General features: G+C 39.6%; 10 protein-coding genes across 10 annotated transcripts; all 10 read left to right on the forward strand.

Moving 5' to 3' along the window:
* Positions 1–147: 147 nt before the first annotated feature.
* On the forward strand, positions 148–885 carry LSM04_006075 (uncharacterized protein; the record flags this gene model as incomplete). Its single annotated transcript, XM_067330703.1, has 2 exons — positions 148–209; positions 249–885. The coding sequence occupies 2 exons, from the start codon at positions 148–150 to the stop codon at positions 883–885; spliced, it is 699 nt and encodes a 232-aa protein (XP_067188553.1).
* Positions 886–1056: 171 nt separating this feature from the next.
* Positions 1057–1560, forward strand: LSM04_007017 (uncharacterized protein; the record flags this gene model as incomplete). The annotated part of the gene is made up of 1 exon (XM_067330704.1): positions 1057–1560. One exon carries the CDS (start codon positions 1057–1059, stop codon positions 1558–1560), a length of 504 nt encoding a protein of 167 aa, XP_067188568.1.
* Positions 1561–1594: 34 nt separating this feature from the next.
* On the forward strand, positions 1595–3070 carry LSM04_004143 (Vacuolar sorting protein 39/Transforming growth factor beta receptor-associated domain 2; the record flags this gene model as incomplete). Its single annotated transcript, XM_067330705.1, has 1 exon — positions 1595–3070. The coding sequence occupies one exon, from the start codon at positions 1595–1597 to the stop codon at positions 3068–3070; it is 1476 nt and encodes a 491-aa protein (XP_067188531.1).
* A 334-nt stretch (positions 3071–3404) lies between these two features.
* Positions 3405–4337, forward strand: LSM04_007336 (uncharacterized protein; the record flags this gene model as incomplete). Its single annotated transcript, XM_067330706.1, has 1 exon — positions 3405–4337. The coding sequence occupies one exon, from the start codon at positions 3405–3407 to the stop codon at positions 4335–4337; it is 933 nt and encodes a 310-aa protein (XP_067188570.1).
* A 977-nt stretch (positions 4338–5314) lies between these two features.
* LSM04_004483 (uncharacterized protein) lies at positions 5315–8260 on the forward strand (the record flags this gene model as incomplete). The annotated part of the gene is made up of 1 exon (XM_067330708.1): positions 5315–8260. One exon carries the CDS (start codon positions 5315–5317, stop codon positions 8258–8260), a length of 2946 nt encoding a protein of 981 aa, XP_067188536.1.
* A 244-nt stretch (positions 8261–8504) lies between these two features.
* Positions 8505–8858, forward strand: LSM04_000140 (Ribosomal protein S10 domain; the record flags this gene model as incomplete). The annotated part of the gene is made up of 1 exon (XM_067330709.1): positions 8505–8858. One exon carries the CDS (start codon positions 8505–8507, stop codon positions 8856–8858), a length of 354 nt encoding a protein of 117 aa, XP_067188483.1.
* Positions 8859–9346: 488 nt separating this feature from the next.
* LSM04_008772 (uncharacterized protein) lies at positions 9347–11053 on the forward strand (the record flags this gene model as incomplete). Its single annotated transcript, XM_067330710.1, has 1 exon — positions 9347–11053. The coding sequence occupies one exon, from the start codon at positions 9347–9349 to the stop codon at positions 11051–11053; it is 1707 nt and encodes a 568-aa protein (XP_067188582.1).
* Positions 11054–11387: 334 nt separating this feature from the next.
* LSM04_008595 (Ribosomal protein S10 domain) lies at positions 11388–11741 on the forward strand (the record flags this gene model as incomplete). The annotated part of the gene is made up of 1 exon (XM_067330711.1): positions 11388–11741. The coding sequence occupies one exon, from the start codon at positions 11388–11390 to the stop codon at positions 11739–11741; it is 354 nt and encodes a 117-aa protein (XP_067188580.1).
* A 445-nt stretch (positions 11742–12186) lies between these two features.
* LSM04_006858 (uncharacterized protein) lies at positions 12187–13854 on the forward strand (the record flags this gene model as incomplete). The annotated part of the gene is made up of 1 exon (XM_067330712.1): positions 12187–13854. One exon carries the CDS (start codon positions 12187–12189, stop codon positions 13852–13854), a length of 1668 nt encoding a protein of 555 aa, XP_067188565.1.
* Positions 13855–14045: 191 nt separating this feature from the next.
* Positions 14046–15848, forward strand: LSM04_007239 (uncharacterized protein; the record flags this gene model as incomplete). The annotated part of the gene is made up of 1 exon (XM_067330713.1): positions 14046–15848. One exon carries the CDS (start codon positions 14046–14048, stop codon positions 15846–15848), a length of 1803 nt encoding a protein of 600 aa, XP_067188569.1.
* Positions 15849–15999: the final 151 nt, after the last annotated feature.

The following is a 15999-nucleotide window of genomic DNA, read 5'->3' on the forward strand; positions in this document are numbered from 1 at the left end:
CTAATTCCAATAATAATAACAATAATAATAGTAATAAAACAATAAATTTTGTTATTATTACAATCCACATAAAAATATGTCTTTTCATAAAGTATTAGTAACAGAGTAAGTACAACAAAGGAGAAAAAAAGGAAGCTCAGAGAACATATGGAACGCAAGACGCTTTTTGATGTATCACATGAGAAAATAAGTGTAAATACGGCGGTACTGTTCCCCGTAGAGCGCACCAGCAAAGAGCCACTTTAAAGAGAAATGCATCTCACCAGTAATGAAGAATTACGTAGTCTTCTTTATGTTGGTTGCGCTAATGGCACACTACATGTATACCGCATTGTCACACCTCTTGACCATGTTGCCGTCCGTTATGATGTTTGTCCTTCCTTTCTTCATTGCAAAGAGCTTAACAGTTCTAATGACGATAATATTGATAACGGTAAAAGTGTTACTTCTCATGGGGTTACATTTCTTCATGTTAACAGTGAATTCTCTACACCCATGCTTTTAGTAATTGCAGGAGGTGTTCTTGATTCACTGAATTATGTATTCTTAAATAGTATAGGTCTTTTTAAACATCTTCCTCCCCCACAAGGACCAATTATAACGTGTTGTGTGGATCAAGTACAGGGAAATGTACCACGACAAGAACAACAACAACGACAACCACAACGATTAGCCTTACTTATCTATCGTTGTTTGATCCTTGTGGAATATACAGAACGAAATTCGCAAATTATTGGAAATGTAAACTCTAATACTGGGGAATCTGCTATTGTCGATTGTCCTTATATGATGGTATCAGAAGCTACGAAGACTCTGGCATGGCAAACTGATCTTATCATTACAGGGAGTCCACATGAATATTGTGTATTTAACGCGAATACATAACAGTTTCTGCAGAGGATAGAAATATTAGAAACTTTATCTCAAGGTCCCTTGTGTCGTGATGTTATTGGGTATGGTGATACTTTTTATATATTAATTCGAATAGGTGACAACCTACTTGCCTTGGTAGATTCAACAACAGAAGCAGAACTAGAAACAGCAATTTCAATTGGAATGTCAGAACCTATTTTAGATTTTGCTTTTGTTTCACCTTTTATAATAGGTGTTAAAACAAATAGTAGTGTGTTAATGCAATCATGGTTGGATGGGGAAGATTTTCCATGTAATGGGGGATCTATATATGGTTTTGATGGAGTACCAAATAATGCGTATTCGACACTATTAGGTGTTTATGGTGTATGTACGTATAGTGTGCAGTTGTTAGTGCCGATGCCGAAAAAAACTATAACAGTACTTTATATAAATGCTGGCCTTTATGAAAGCGCATTGCGGTATCTGGAGTATGCATATGAAACTGGAGAAGATGAATTATTACGACGCGTTTATAATGGATGTGCCAGTCATGCTTTAAAACAGAAAAAATATAGTGAAGCTTTTCGTTATTTTGAACTTGCCTCAACACCAATAGTGGAATTACTAGAATTTATACCAGAATTACGTCGTCCATTAAAAAAAAGGAAATCAACGGGAGTCTACAGTAGAGTTCACATTAACTAGTAGTGAGGCGTATCATCAATTGTATGAATTACTTATGCGACGATGTTCTATTGGATTAGGAACTAACAGTGTAGAACGGCAAGCTATTGAATTTGCTATATTTCTTCTTTACGTGCTTGATTGTGTACCATACACGGATGATGAACTAACAGATATTTTTTTCACATCATCTACATTAAACCCAGAAGAATGTCTTTACTACGTTAGTGATGAAGGTGTACGTCCCAAACCAAAAATTTATCCTTTAGTTTCATCTTGTAATGGTCAATTTACACAAGCCTTGGAAAGATGTCAGAAAGAGCGATTAGTGTATGAGGCAGGTGTTGTACTGCGAATGAGTGGTGATGATGAACTCTATACTCGATTTCTACCATGGATCTTAAGTGTAAATTCTGGTGCCGCCGTTGCTGCGTTAGTACAACGGCACAATCAACAACAACAACCATCTGCATCTCTTATCATTCCTATGTTAATTGGATATGGAGGGTACCCATTACATGAATATCTACATCATCTCATATATTTTGATAACAATACAGATTCCCAACTTCATACATTATATGCTACAAATCTTATTGATATTATTCATGTCTTGCAGTCCTTTGGTGTAGAAGGTCTAAGTGCCAATGCTGTCAGAGTTCAAGCAGGTTATGAATATAGTATTCGTGGTGCCACTCGTCGGGGTTTATTGACATTTCTTCAGATTAATCAATATTATGATACCGATACAGTACTTTCACAACTTCTTGAGTCTGGTTTAAAAGAAGAACAAGTATTAGTATTAAAACAAGCCGGTGATCATCTTGGTGCTTTAACAAAGTTAGTATATGAACTTGATGATGTTAATGCCGCTGTACGATATTGCGAAGAACAACACTCACGTGACCTTCAAAACATAAGTAACGATACGCAGTGGCTTAGTGATAATAAAAATTTTAATACTTGTGAGCCTCATGGAATCCGTAATGAGAAGCGAGATGAATTATCTGTTAAGAAAGATGACAAAATTTCCCTTACTGGATATAATCATAGTAAATCGCATGACGGTCGTACTTTTAACGAGTATTTTAATATTCTTCTTCATGTTTTACTTGTTCCAACTGCGGGTAAAGAACGACTTCTCTCTGCTGCTCTTGCAGTTTTAAATGAACATTCATATTGTATTAATCCTCTCTCTGTTATGACATCATTGCCAGATGAGGTGTGTGTTACCGAAATATGGTCATATCTTCTACGAGCCTTTCAAACATTGTGTAATAAGATTCAAGTCGCGGAAGTAAATGCAAATAAGACAAAATCTATGATTGCAGATGCACAACGTTATCGCGACCTATTGCACCAGCGATGTGTTTATGTAGATGAGAAGCGGATGTGTGCAGTCTGTGGTAAGCCTCTTGGTGTGGGAGTTATTGCCGTTTTTCCGAATCTAATGTCCACACACTTTAGGTGTTTTCAGGCTCCCCTACTTGACCCAGAACGTGGCGTGCCGTTTCGACAGGATCTGTTATAGTTACTGTTTTCACTCCTCTCTCTCTATATATATATATTATTTGGTTTTTCTATCTTCCTCATACTTTGCATCTATATGTATGTGTATTTTTGATTTTTTTTTGTACATTTAGCTTTGCAAGTATCAGTCGTGTTCTATTCTTTTTTTTATATTTTTGATAAGGATATGGGAAATAAAGATAACACTGTGTACTTAATTCCCCTCACTCTCACTCTCACTTTCTCTTCCTCCTTTTTCTTCTTTAATCTTCTATTGTATTATTATTATTATTATTATTATTATTATTATTATTATTATTATTATTATTATTTTGCATCTGTAGAGGAAAGGGTGAATGGATAATAACAGCTTATTTACTAAGGCAGCTACATCCTTTATTTACAATATTGTTGCAGTTGGTGTTTGTAGCAGTGAGGGATGTCTTAATGCATATAATTCCTCTATTTTCACACTACCATCCTCAATACACAGTTGTGTTCCTGTTTCACCGCCCACTGCTGCCTCCATGGAGGAGGCGATAACAACAGAAACGTTTCCACTTGGTATGATGGGTCGACGACTATGTAGTTCCTCTAAACAACTGCAGATGTTTCTTGAAGAGTTTGTTAAGACTTTATTTGAAGCGGCGCAAAAAACATTTGGCTGCTCTGTAAGTACTCTCCTACACTCTCTTTGGCTGCTGGAGCGTATGCAGGTAAGAAATATTCTCTTGCATCAGAGGAATACCATAGCATTACGCAATGTTTCTTATCAAAGTAAGGCAAATAAAATAAATGACCCACAGGAGAATATCTTCTCGGAATATTTACCTCAAATAACATCCAGAGTTCCTTTAGCTAAAAGTTATTGTAGAAGTAGTAGAAGTTGCAGTAATCTCAGTAGTGATGACAAGAATAAGTGTGTTTCTCTTCTTTTATCTCCTGTGTCATCCGATATTTACTCAATAGGACCAAATTCTGAGGGTGAAGATGATACATTGTGTCGTACATGCTCTGGAAGCGATATATTTAGTCTACAACTTTGGAATGTGCAACTCTTTCTCAGTGCTTCTCTGTTATTAAGTATGAAAGTGAATGAGGACACATTCGCCGATGTAATGGAGGAAGTAGTAAGTAGTCACGTTGGTGCTGCTGCAGGCTGTGATTCTAATCTGCTGCGCTGCGCCGAGCGGTGTATCTTTGAAGTTCTCTGGGATGAACTAAAAGTAACAAAAAAGGGACAGATAGATGTCATGCGTCGTCTTGGAATGGAGTGTATTTCTTTCTGAATAAATAGAGAAGAGAGAAGAAGAAAGAAAGAGGAGAACACGTTGCCCCCATTTAGTAATAATACATACTTAGACCCATGCATATACACCGGAACACAGTCTTTTGTACTGATTTTTCTACTGGATACCTTTACATTGGTCTTGTATTTATTATTATTATTATTATTATTATTATTATTATTATTATTATTATTCCCACTTTCTTTTCTTTTATTTTTGTTTTTGTATTTTGCTGGCTTTCCGGTGTTTTTTTTTTTTTCCCTCTTTTTGTTATCCGTGTGTGGGATTTCCTCATTGGTCACATTATCTATGTGTATACATATATATCTTTTGTCCATGAGGTACCAAGAAACCAGCACGACTATTGTTGTACAAGTAAGTTTCTTTTTTTATTCTTTTCTTTTTGTGTTTTCATTCTGTCTTTTATGGGTTTTTCTTTTTTTCACCCTCTGAGTGTGAGAGATTCCTCTTAATAGCAGAAATATTTAAATATGTATGCATATGTTTATATGTATACATTGGCGTGATGTTGAACCCTTAGTAGGGTGATAGTAAGTGATTCCCTTTGAAGATAGAAAGAGAGATATGGTGAGGGGAATCTTAAGAAGGAAAACTGAGAGAAAAGAAAGATTTAATTGTATTCGTACGGTCACTGAGTGGATGAATAGAAATAACAATACCCCCTTTTTTTACCCAGTTAATAAATTCTGAGAATTTCTTCTTTTTCATTTTATTTTTTTCTTTTTATTTATTTATTTTTTTCTTTTGGTCTTGATGATGATCGCAAGTGCAGTGAAAAGCCTCACTGACACAAACACATACATATACGTAATCATACTCGTACGAGTTCACATCTATTTACACAATAATAGTAAAATAATACAAAAGGATTAAAAAGACGAAAAATAAAAATAAAATAAAAAACGAACATTAATCAAAGGGAGTTTTTCTTCAATAGACTTAGTGATGCTTTGTTCATGCGTTCAACGTTTCATAACCCCACTTCACGACTAAAAATGATTATCTACAACAAAAGTTGTGTTTCTTGTTCTTTATTGGGTGTTTCTAAAAGGTATTTAAGTAGCAATACACGTGGGCGTGAGCAATTATCTTGTTTATTCCTTGCAGTTTCAGATAAAACAAAACACTCTTTTCCTTATGCTTTAAGTTGTAGTCGTCGTGGATATGACACTAATCCCCCAAGCACACCCTCCTCCACAGCTGGATTGTTAAAAAGTAATCCTATTGAGGAAGAGCAACCCGCTCAGGATGTTTGTGTATTAGAGAAATTAGACATGTTCGCGAAATCTCGCATGTTAAATTATCTTACCCGATACACAGATCCAGAAAATGATAACAACAGAAAGGCTTCTCCTTTCTCTGTTAGTAAAACATCAGATAAGAATTTCTTTCAAGCTGAACTTTTAGTACCAGTGGAGGTACTTCTCTCTGGAGTTATGCAACAAGCGAAGTTAAGGGCTGTTGGATATGGAAAAAAGGAAAAGGATGCTATTGTGGCTGCCTGTATGCATGGAGAACGATGTTTGGATGCTTTGGGAATCCCACTATTTACATCAGAGCGGTTACAACGCAAACGTGTTGAGGAAGCCAAACGGGAGGGACGTTATGCTCCAATGCCGGGTGATCCCATACGGGAGATGTGTGTTTCTGATTTACCATTTCCCGTATTGTATAAACCAGTAGATACGGCAGATGAGGGAAACATGACAATAATGAACAAGGGAGTAGCTGGTTCTACTTCAGGTAATGGTAATAATAATGGTAATGCAAAGTCAAAGTCTATGCGTGGTACAGCAGGAGCAATATCGTATCCAGTATTGCAGAGTTATCAACCAGACTATCATACTAAGAAGCGGCGGTATAATGATTTTTCTAGACGATGTGGTGGTGATCCATTTTTACGTGGTATGGCCGGTGAACTCGCGTACTTGCAAGCACGTATATTTAAGCATAATACACAGTTTCCAGGAATGGATGAGGGTGATGAAGAAAATATTCCAATTAAAATTGATCCTATAGAGGTAGAAGTATTACAACCGAAAGGAGCTTCATCCGACACTACTATAACTAAAGAACCTATTCCTTTTGCACAACATTGTCCTGCTATGCGTCTTGCAGTAATTAATTCTCGTCCACTTAATGAACATCGTATTGCTGGTTTTATTGATGAAAGTGAAGGTGGAATATTTGATTTAGTAGAAGGAGAAAAAGGTACCTGGTGGCAGCATGATAAACTTCCAGGATTAGTTTGTCTTTTCGACCATTTTGCAATTCAGCGTCTGGATGAACTATACAAATCATCCCATCTACAAGCTTCTTTTGAAGCATGTGTAGAAACAAGAGTAAGTGAGGAGTTAACACAAGTAGATGTTGGATTTGGTCCACATTGTCGAAAAAATATCACTTGGTATACCGCAACGGCACCTATTCCCTCTTATCCAGACCTGCGGGCTATAGGAAAGGCAATGAACATTGCTCACGCCATAGCACTATGTGCGATGCATGCTGAATTACTTCTCTGTTTTCTCGGTGTCCCACTTACACATAATGTGGAGCAGCAGACAAATCACTTTGATGCTTGTTTGCGGTATGGACGTCTTGTATCTCCATTACCACGTGTACTAGATGATTCCACACGTGCACTTTTACCTAAACCATTAAAGCACTGGCCACGAATTAAGAAAACACGCAAACGAGGGGCACCACTAAGTCTAGCAGAGAAATTAGTTGCTTTGAACCGTCGTGTTATTGCAGACCTTCGACAACATCTTGTAGAAGTAGATATATGTAATGAACCACAGTATCGGGAGTTATTTGAATTTTCAAAATTAATGCTAAGACAGTTTATGGTGGAACAGCAACATCCCTATGAAGCAGCTTATGTAAGTTATATCTACAGTGATAAGCAGTTTCGATGTAGTATTTATTTACCACTTCCTGAAAGATATGGAGTACGTGGTGGGAATGCAATTGGGGCAACACCAGATAGTGCTCGTGAACTATGTGCTTTACATGCCATTGACACTTTATGTGCTCTCAACATACCAGTGACAAAGAATAAAGAAAAATTGAAACATCTTTTAGATCTACGAAGACAATTTGGTCTCATTTTACCACGTGATCCTATTGATAGTAAAAATGATGATGATGGTGATGATGATGATGATGGGAGTCGAACGAATCGTAACATTGACAGTTCACTGTATGCTATTCGTTCACCTCCTGGGTACCGTGAAGTACCTGGTACGGGAACTACACGAATACCACCTCATCAAGATGTATGGAATCTAATGATGGCTGATGCAGCCGACTTTGATGTTGTAAAAGATATTGAACCAGAGAAGTGCTACAAATTAGGTCTACCTGATACCGGTACACTACTTCGTAGTCTCTTTCAAACATATCTGCAGACTGTGGGGTGGACTAGCACGGATCATTGGGCACATATGAAACATTACCAAGGTTCACAACACTGGAATGGCCGTCTCCGTGTTCCATGTAATAATTACTGGATGGAGCTTCCAATAGATGAAAAAATCTACGGCCGACGTATCGCACTGGGTCGTTGTGTATTTCGTAAAACTGCTGAAAAGGCATTTTTTATTCACGCATTTCGAATCCTTCATACCCTTCGACTGGCTCCATGGGATATATACTCAGATGGTGCCTTATCGAAACTTCTTCGTTATTCACCAAAAGTTAATATTGAACGAGAACGTCAATCTTGGGATTTTGTCGTTCGCGAGTTCCTCAAACCTGAAACAAACGCTTCTACAGAAACAAGTGGTTCCTCTGTAGTAAGAGACGCAGAAGTAATGATTCCACAAAGTGCTGATTTAAAGGCAATCCTCTCTCCAAATCCTGTGATGACACATGAGCTAGCAAAGAGGACCTTTGTTTGAGTTACAAAACCAAACCTGGTGAAGAAAAGATGTTGAATATCCATAAGAAAAAAAAAACATGAGGTCTATTCTCTACGATACTATTGAAAAAGAATATAATGTCTTTCCCTTTTTGCATGCTCTCTTTGTTAACTAACTAAGAGAACTATCATCCTCTTCCCCCTCCCTCTCCCTCCAATTCTTCTACTCCTTTCTATTTCCATTTCTCTTCTCTTCTCCCCCATAAAGGTGTGATCACGACGAAATGGCTTACGTAAAGAAGGACCAGGCTGCCTCGCAGGAGACGCAGCGTGTCATTGTGAAGATGACGAGCCGCAACGCAAAGGCGGTGGAGAATGTCGTGGCGGAGCTCCTCACGCATGCACGCAACGAGAAGGTGGAGGTGCGCGGGCCGGTGCGTCTGCCAACGCGTACACTGAAGATCACAACGCGTAAGACACCCTGCGGTAACGGTACAAACACATGGGACACATACGAGATGAAGATCTACAAGCGTCTCGTCGACCTCCGCGCGCCGACGGAGTTGGTGAAAAAGATCACCTCCTTCCAGATTGACGCTGGTGTGGATGTGTGCATTACCGTTCCCGACGACAAGTAAGCAATTAACCAAGTAGGTAGGTGGTAAGTTAGGTAATCTAATGCTGGAATGCTCTCGGTAGCATCGTGTATTTATTACTACGACTACTATTTGCCACTACCACTATATAAAGGCTAAGGTTACTGATACTGTTACTGAACGCCACCTGGTAGGGGTTCTATCCTCTCCAGCGTTGTCACGCCAATTATTTTCTATTATCTTCTTTTTTTTAACTTAAAAAATTTATATTATAGTTATTCCCTGTTTTGTTTTTCTTTTCCTTTTTTGTGTCGTTTTTGTTTTCTGTATTATTATTATTATTATTATTATTATTATTATTATTATTATTATTATTATTAACTTCGCGATTATGTTTTTCTTTTTTTTTTCTGGAATGTGGTATGGGGTCTGTGCCTGTATGAAAACTGACCCCACCATGTACACACACAAAAACAAAAAAAAACAACTTAATTTCTAAAGATGGGTGTTGAAGCAGCAGCTTAAACTGAATGCAGAAAAGAGTTGCGTATGCCGAACTCCTCAACAGTAAGTTGCGCAGTGATAAACTGCTAGCGCGTCGTGACGCTACACGATTAGCAAAGTTAAAAGCCTTTCTTAACCAGCACCAGCATGCCAGTCAGTGGTCGCAGTGCATCGCCGCGTTAACCGATGCTTCGCAGCATAATATTACACCTTCAAGTGAAATGTTGTCTGATGCTATTCAACGTTGTGGAAAAAGAGGAATGCTAAATGTTGCACGTCGTATTTATACAGATTTTCATCGGGAACTCAATAAATCACGATCTATCCAAGTACATCTTGCCTACATGGCTGCTTGCGCAGACTGCGGAGATTTTAAAGAGGCTCATAATCAATTTCTGCGTCTGCGAAAGCGTGATACAGCTTTGTTGCAGAAAAACGCATCCCATACACCAATTGTAAATGATGAACTTATATCTGAGTATCTTCGTGCTGCATTAGCGGCATCAATTCCTTCTCATAGTTACTCACAATCTAATGATTCTACAGTAGAAGAGAAAACGGAAAAGGACCTGGACGATGATGGTGATAATGATAGGAATGATATTAATCTACCATGGTTGGTGGCATTGAGGGAATTTATTTCACTCCGAAAAGATAATGAGGGTTTTCGGAAGCATGTTGAGTTAACACCTGTTATGGTAGAACGTGTAGCACGGCTCTGGGAAATTGGTGGAGAGTGGGAAAAATGTCTTCGCTTTCTTCACAGCTGTGCTCAGCAAAGCATTCTTATTCCACCGGAGGCACATGATGCGGCTATTCTTGTTTCTTACCGTCACGGGCAACATGTGGAGGTGGTGAGACAAATGCGAGAGATGATCGCGACACGTTCTCCACCAGATGAACGTAGTGTTCGTATCGCTGTTAATTCCTGCGAAGAGGTTGCCGCAATGGAAAGAAGTGCGTTAGTGCCAAATCCTAGTACCTGGGCCCTCGCAGTGACTCTCTTTGATGCAATGCAGAATAATGGTCTGACTATGTATCAACAGAACTATGAATCCCCGTTGCGATCTTGTGTCATGGCAGGAAAGTGGGAAGATGCGATGCGTATTTTAAAGGTAATGAAAAAAGATAGCCGTCCAATATCTTCACAAGTCTACAGATTGGTATTATCATCTCGTATTGAGGCAAGTAATTCTTTTGATGAAGCACAACGATTTGCACAACTCCCTATTATGCAAAACGGTGGAGCAGTAGTGTATATGTCACTTTTACGTTGTTGTATGAAATTGCGGGATTGGAAACATTTTGATCGTCTTAATAAAGAAATGCGAGATCGTGAATACCCTGAAACGTTTGATAAGATGCGTCTTCTTATTGAAGCGGCCTATTTACGTGGGCAGTGGCATAGTGTTTTGATGCGCTTTGCCCGTTTTGATAGCATTGCAAGCCACGAACACAAACGTGTGATTGAGGACAAATTAGTACGTCTATACCAGGAGGACTTTGATGTACCAGATAGTATTCTTGAAATGGTACTCGAGTCCTATGAACATATGAAAGATCACAAGGATCCGATGGTTCAAGTGGCGTACAGAGCTGCATTAAAACGAAAGGGAAAGGGTAAGGCACAACTTTCATTCTCATCACTCAGCGAAGCAGCAACTCCACCACCACCAGAGTGGATGTTTTCACACACGGAGAGAGAAAAACAGACATCTCCAAAGTTTTTTTAACACTTTGATAAGGTGTTTCTTCTTCTTCTTCTTATTATTATTATTATTATTATTATTTTACATCTTGGGGTGGTGTTTGCACAGTTGCTGAACTCTGACTAAAAGAGAAATAATTTAAATGGAAGAAACTTGCCTTATTATCCTTGGTGCTATTATTACTGTTGGTTTTGTTATTGAAAAAGAATATAATGTCTTTCCCTTTTTGCATGCTCTCTTTGTTAACTAACTAAGAGAACTATCATCCTCTTCCCCCTCCCTCTCCCTCCAATTCTTCTACTCCTTTCTATTTCCATTTCTCTTCTCTTCTCCCCCATAAAGGTGTGATCACGACGAAATGGCTTACGTAAAGAAGGACCAGGCTGCCTCGCAGGAGACGCAGCGTGTCATTGTGAAGATGACGAGCCGCAACGCAAAGGCGGTGGAGAATGTCGTGGCGGAGCTCCTCACGCATGCACGCAACGAGAAGGTGGAGGTGCGCGGGCCGGTGCGTCTGCCAACGCGTACACTGAAGATCACAACGCGTAAGACACCCTGCGGTAACGGTACAAACACATGGGACACATACGAGATGAAGATCTACAAGCGTCTCGTCGACCTCCGCGCGCCGACGGAGTTGGTGAAAAAGATCACCTCCTTCCAGATTGACGCTGGTGTGGATGTGTGCATTACCGTTCCCGACGACAAGTAAGCAATTAACCAAGTAGGTAGGTGGTAAGTTAGGTAATCTAATGCTGGAATGCTCTCGGTAGCATCGTGTATTTATTACTACGACTACTATTTGCCACTACCACTATATAAAGGCTAAGGTTACTGATACTGTTACTGAACGCCACCTGGTAGGGGTTCTATCCTCTCCAGCGTTGTCACGCCAATTATTTTCTATTATCTTCTTTTTTTTAACTTAAAAAATTTTTTTTCATTTTTGAGTAAATGTCTATTTTATTCTTTCACTAGTTTTTTTCGTTCTTTTATCGAATATATTTATTTGGATGAATGGGTCTATAGATGGCTTTTCTTGTCTGGGTTTCTCTTTTTTTTGTTTCTTTGTTGCTGTCGTCGTTTCTATCGTTAACTACCATGATCTGTTTACATGATCCAATTTAAGGAATACATTGATTGGGAAAGCTGATTGAATGCGGAATTCTTCATCGCACCGACGTGCTGGTGAAGTGAAGACACGTCTTGTACCTCAAGTCCCTGTTCGTGTGGATAATGATTCAACCACCGTTGAAACTGATGATCATCCACTTTGTCGGGCTGATTTAGAGTTGGCACTTGTGAAGAATCTAAAGAAACAAGTTGCATGTTTGGAGATGGAAGTGGCGGTGCTAAAGCAGGCAAAAGGACAGGACACACATCGTGGAGCTTTATATGCCGATAAGTCTGGTTCGCCACCTGAGCGAAGTGATCTTGTTTCTTCCTTAAATCTCATGCATCCTGTCAGTACTTCTCATGTGGATCCCTTTGCACCGTGGATGAATACAAATGTCAAGCGAAACGGCAATGAGAATATAGATGCAAGTATTGCCGTAGAGCGGCAGCGGCGCTCACTTCACTACGCAAATACCGCATTACTACAACTCACAACACAGCGGTTACGACTTGAAAAGGAGTCTGTGGAAGAACGTCTCCGTAGTGAGCAGCGAGAAAAGGAGAGACTGTCTGCAGAGAATGCAAGATTGCTTATGGCATTGCGTGTAGCTGAGAAAAAAGAGGAGGAATTACAGCAACTTCACAAGTGTACACTTAACGCTCTGAACACAGAACAGGGTAAACGTCGGGAGTTGGAGGATAAACTCTCTGCTGGCGACACCCTACATTCAAAGGAGAATGAGGAAAGTGCCGCCTCTAGCAAGGATATTGTGTACGAAAAGGAGTACTATAGAGTTCAAACAGATCGACTACGTGTCTCACTGAGTGAAGGTCTTATTAGAAGTGAGGAGCTGGAAAAGCAACTGCGTGCAGAACGTTCTCAGGTGGCGGTTGTGGAATCAAAGTTGCGCACTGCACTGGATGAGGTACAGCGTCTGCAGCGAGTTATCACAGATAAGGCGAGTGTGTATGAACGCATGGATCAACATTACATTGAAGTATGGACAAAACTGCAAGTGGCAGTGGAAGATTGTGACATTCTCCATGAACAATTAAGACGACGTCAAAGTGAATCGCCATCAGCTAGCTCCTCGTGTTCTATTGGGGAAACTTTACGTGAACTGGAGCGAATATCGTCTGGTCTGAAGGGTAGTGTTATACTTGGCGATGTGACTGGAGCGTGTGGTGGGGGAACCGTAAAGATGGACACAATAGACAATGTGTGCAAAGTGGCAAACACTCCTCCTTCAATTCCAAAGCAGACAGCGCCAACTACTACTACTACTACTACTACTACGATTACGAATACCAATACTAATACTAATACTATTGTTGCACCAACATCAACACCTGCAACTGTTCCACTTCCTCCAGCTGCAACTGTTCCACTTCCTCCAGCTGCAACTGTTCCACCTCCACCAACTGCAACTGTCCCACTTCCACCAACCGCAACTGTTCCACCTCCACCAACCGCAACTGTTCCACCTCCACCAACCGCAACTGTTCCACTTCCACCAACCGCAACTGTTCCACCTCCACCAACTGCAACTGTGCCAGAGGCAGTCACTCTTCAACCACAGTCAAACTCGGTTGGAGTACCTCAGCAGCCGTTGCAGAAAACCATATATCAAGAGCTAGAGGAAGTCGAACGCAAAATTCGTGAGGAAGAAGAAGCATTACTTTCTTTCTTAAAAACTTGGCAGGCTTGATATGAAATCAAAAAGGAAGTAGTTGTTGTAATGAAGGACTTGGTTGGAAATGGTATATTGTGAATAGATTGTTTTACTCGCGTCTTGTGAAATAATTTTTCTTGTTTTTTTTTTTTCTTACCCTTTTCACCATTTCTTTATGACAGTTTCAATGTCTTCTCGTCAGTGTCTTTGATTGCTAAGAGAAACATATGTCTTTAGATACAACAACAAGTAAATGTGCGATTTCTGATACTAGTGCCACAATCTGTGCCAAGCAACTTAATGGCCCTGATGGATTTACTATAAGCGCATGCGGTGAAAATTATCAGAGTAACAATAAGGTAGTGCTGCGCTTTGATGACCTTTCAAAAAGGAACATAAATGTTACAAGTGATGAGCTAGGGTCGCCAAAAGCAGAGACAGGAGTGATGGTGGGTTCCTCAGATATTATTTTTGGAAATCCTGTTGAGTCAACAGATTCTTTGTCTTGTTTTGGAAAAGAACTAATTCCTACGGATGTAAGCTTTCCACTGCCGCCGTATATTTGCACTTTTTTTGACCCCTTGTTGGAAGAAATGCTTGAAAAGATTGTAAATCTTCATTCCATCGTTCGAAGACATTCGCGTCCTTCTTCTTTATCAACAAGTTTTGCTGGTAAAAGCAGCAGCAGTCCGTTTATAGACAGTTCATCAGATATTATATCGCTACCTCGGGTAAAGTCACTTGCTATTGAGACGGAGAGGGGAACTAAGAAAAGCAGTAAAAATAGGCCCAGATTACGGAGAGTCAATGAGAGTCAAAAGAAAAATGGCACAAACCATGGTAGTATTAGTATTAGTAGTAGTAGTAGTAGTAGTAGTAGTAGTAGTTCATTCCTCGATTCGTTATCATTAGAAGAAAATAGTTCACCTGATGATTTCTTAAATCGTTTGCTTGATGATGATTATTTTCCTGAATTGTCGAAAACCTTTGAAAATAAGCCTAATTTGGACAAGACCAGAAAGCATGATATTAATATTCCCAGTGAGACTCGTCGTGACGTAGAAGTTGACGATCTCGCAGCATTTCTTGACGACATCTTGGATATAAAAGAAGAAAAAAAGGAGGATATATTTAAAGTGGAGAAGCAACATCCACTTGAACAGCGAAAACAACAACAACCAGATTTGAATCGATCTCCGATTGTTTTAACACCATCAATTTCTACTTCAAGCGTATATACCACCGATGATTTACTTCTTCACGTTAGGGATAGTGCTCCAGTAGTTGGCCATGACAATCTCGGTAGTCAATCTTCTAGCAAAATAACTGCCCCTATACCACCTTCTTTTTCTTCAGCAAGAAGAAAGAAAATGACCAGAGAAGATTATATGAAATTTATGCAGACATGCGTGGATTCTCTTCTTCAGTTACGTGATTTCATGGCAACGCGCGTAAAACATGTGCAGAATGAGGTTGATACGTACTATAGCCGTTGCTGTGACTGTGTATCTAGTGCAGATCTTGCTAAAAAACAGTCAAAGTTAAACGAGGCAGTTAAAAAGCTATGTAGTCAGACTGATCGTCTCAATACCACACAACTTTTACTGCGACAAGAAAAATCCCGCTTACAATTTATACTGAAATTGTCTGAAAGGAATACCGGATGTTCCACACAGAATACAAATTCTACGTATGAACAGCCTATCCCTGACGTGGTAAGTACAAAGGAGGATAAGTTGGGTAACACTGTTGAACTTGCGTCCAGCCCAGTGGAGTGTTTTTGCCGAGTAGCTAGTCCATTGCATAGTGCTAATTTGCTTGCCCGAGACGTGTTGTCACATCGACGTCAGTTAAGCCGATTGGTGGAGATTTTCCATGCGTGTCCGGAAGCGGTAGAGGAGTGGGCATTGATGCTGCACCAAGAAGCGGATGTCTGTCATGCAGAACTGGAGAAAATCTTCTTGGATTCACAAAAAGAAAAGGAGAAACTACTACATACGTTTGAGATTAGTTCGTGGGAAGATCTTTAATGCAGTAGTTGTTCTTCGAATCTCTTTATTGATACTATTGGTATTGATGCTACTACTACTAATGTTTTTTTGTTTTCTTTTGCGTTTCGAGTTGTGGGTGTGTGCTGCTTTATCTTTTGCTCATGGCAGTAGAAGCAGTTGCGTGGATGTG

Source organism: Trypanosoma melophagium, assembly GCF_022059095.1.
Source record: "Trypanosoma melophagium isolate St. Kilda chromosome Unknown ctg36segment0, whole genome shotgun sequence".
Classification (NCBI taxonomy): domain Eukaryota; phylum Euglenozoa; class Kinetoplastea; order Trypanosomatida; family Trypanosomatidae; genus Trypanosoma; species Trypanosoma melophagium.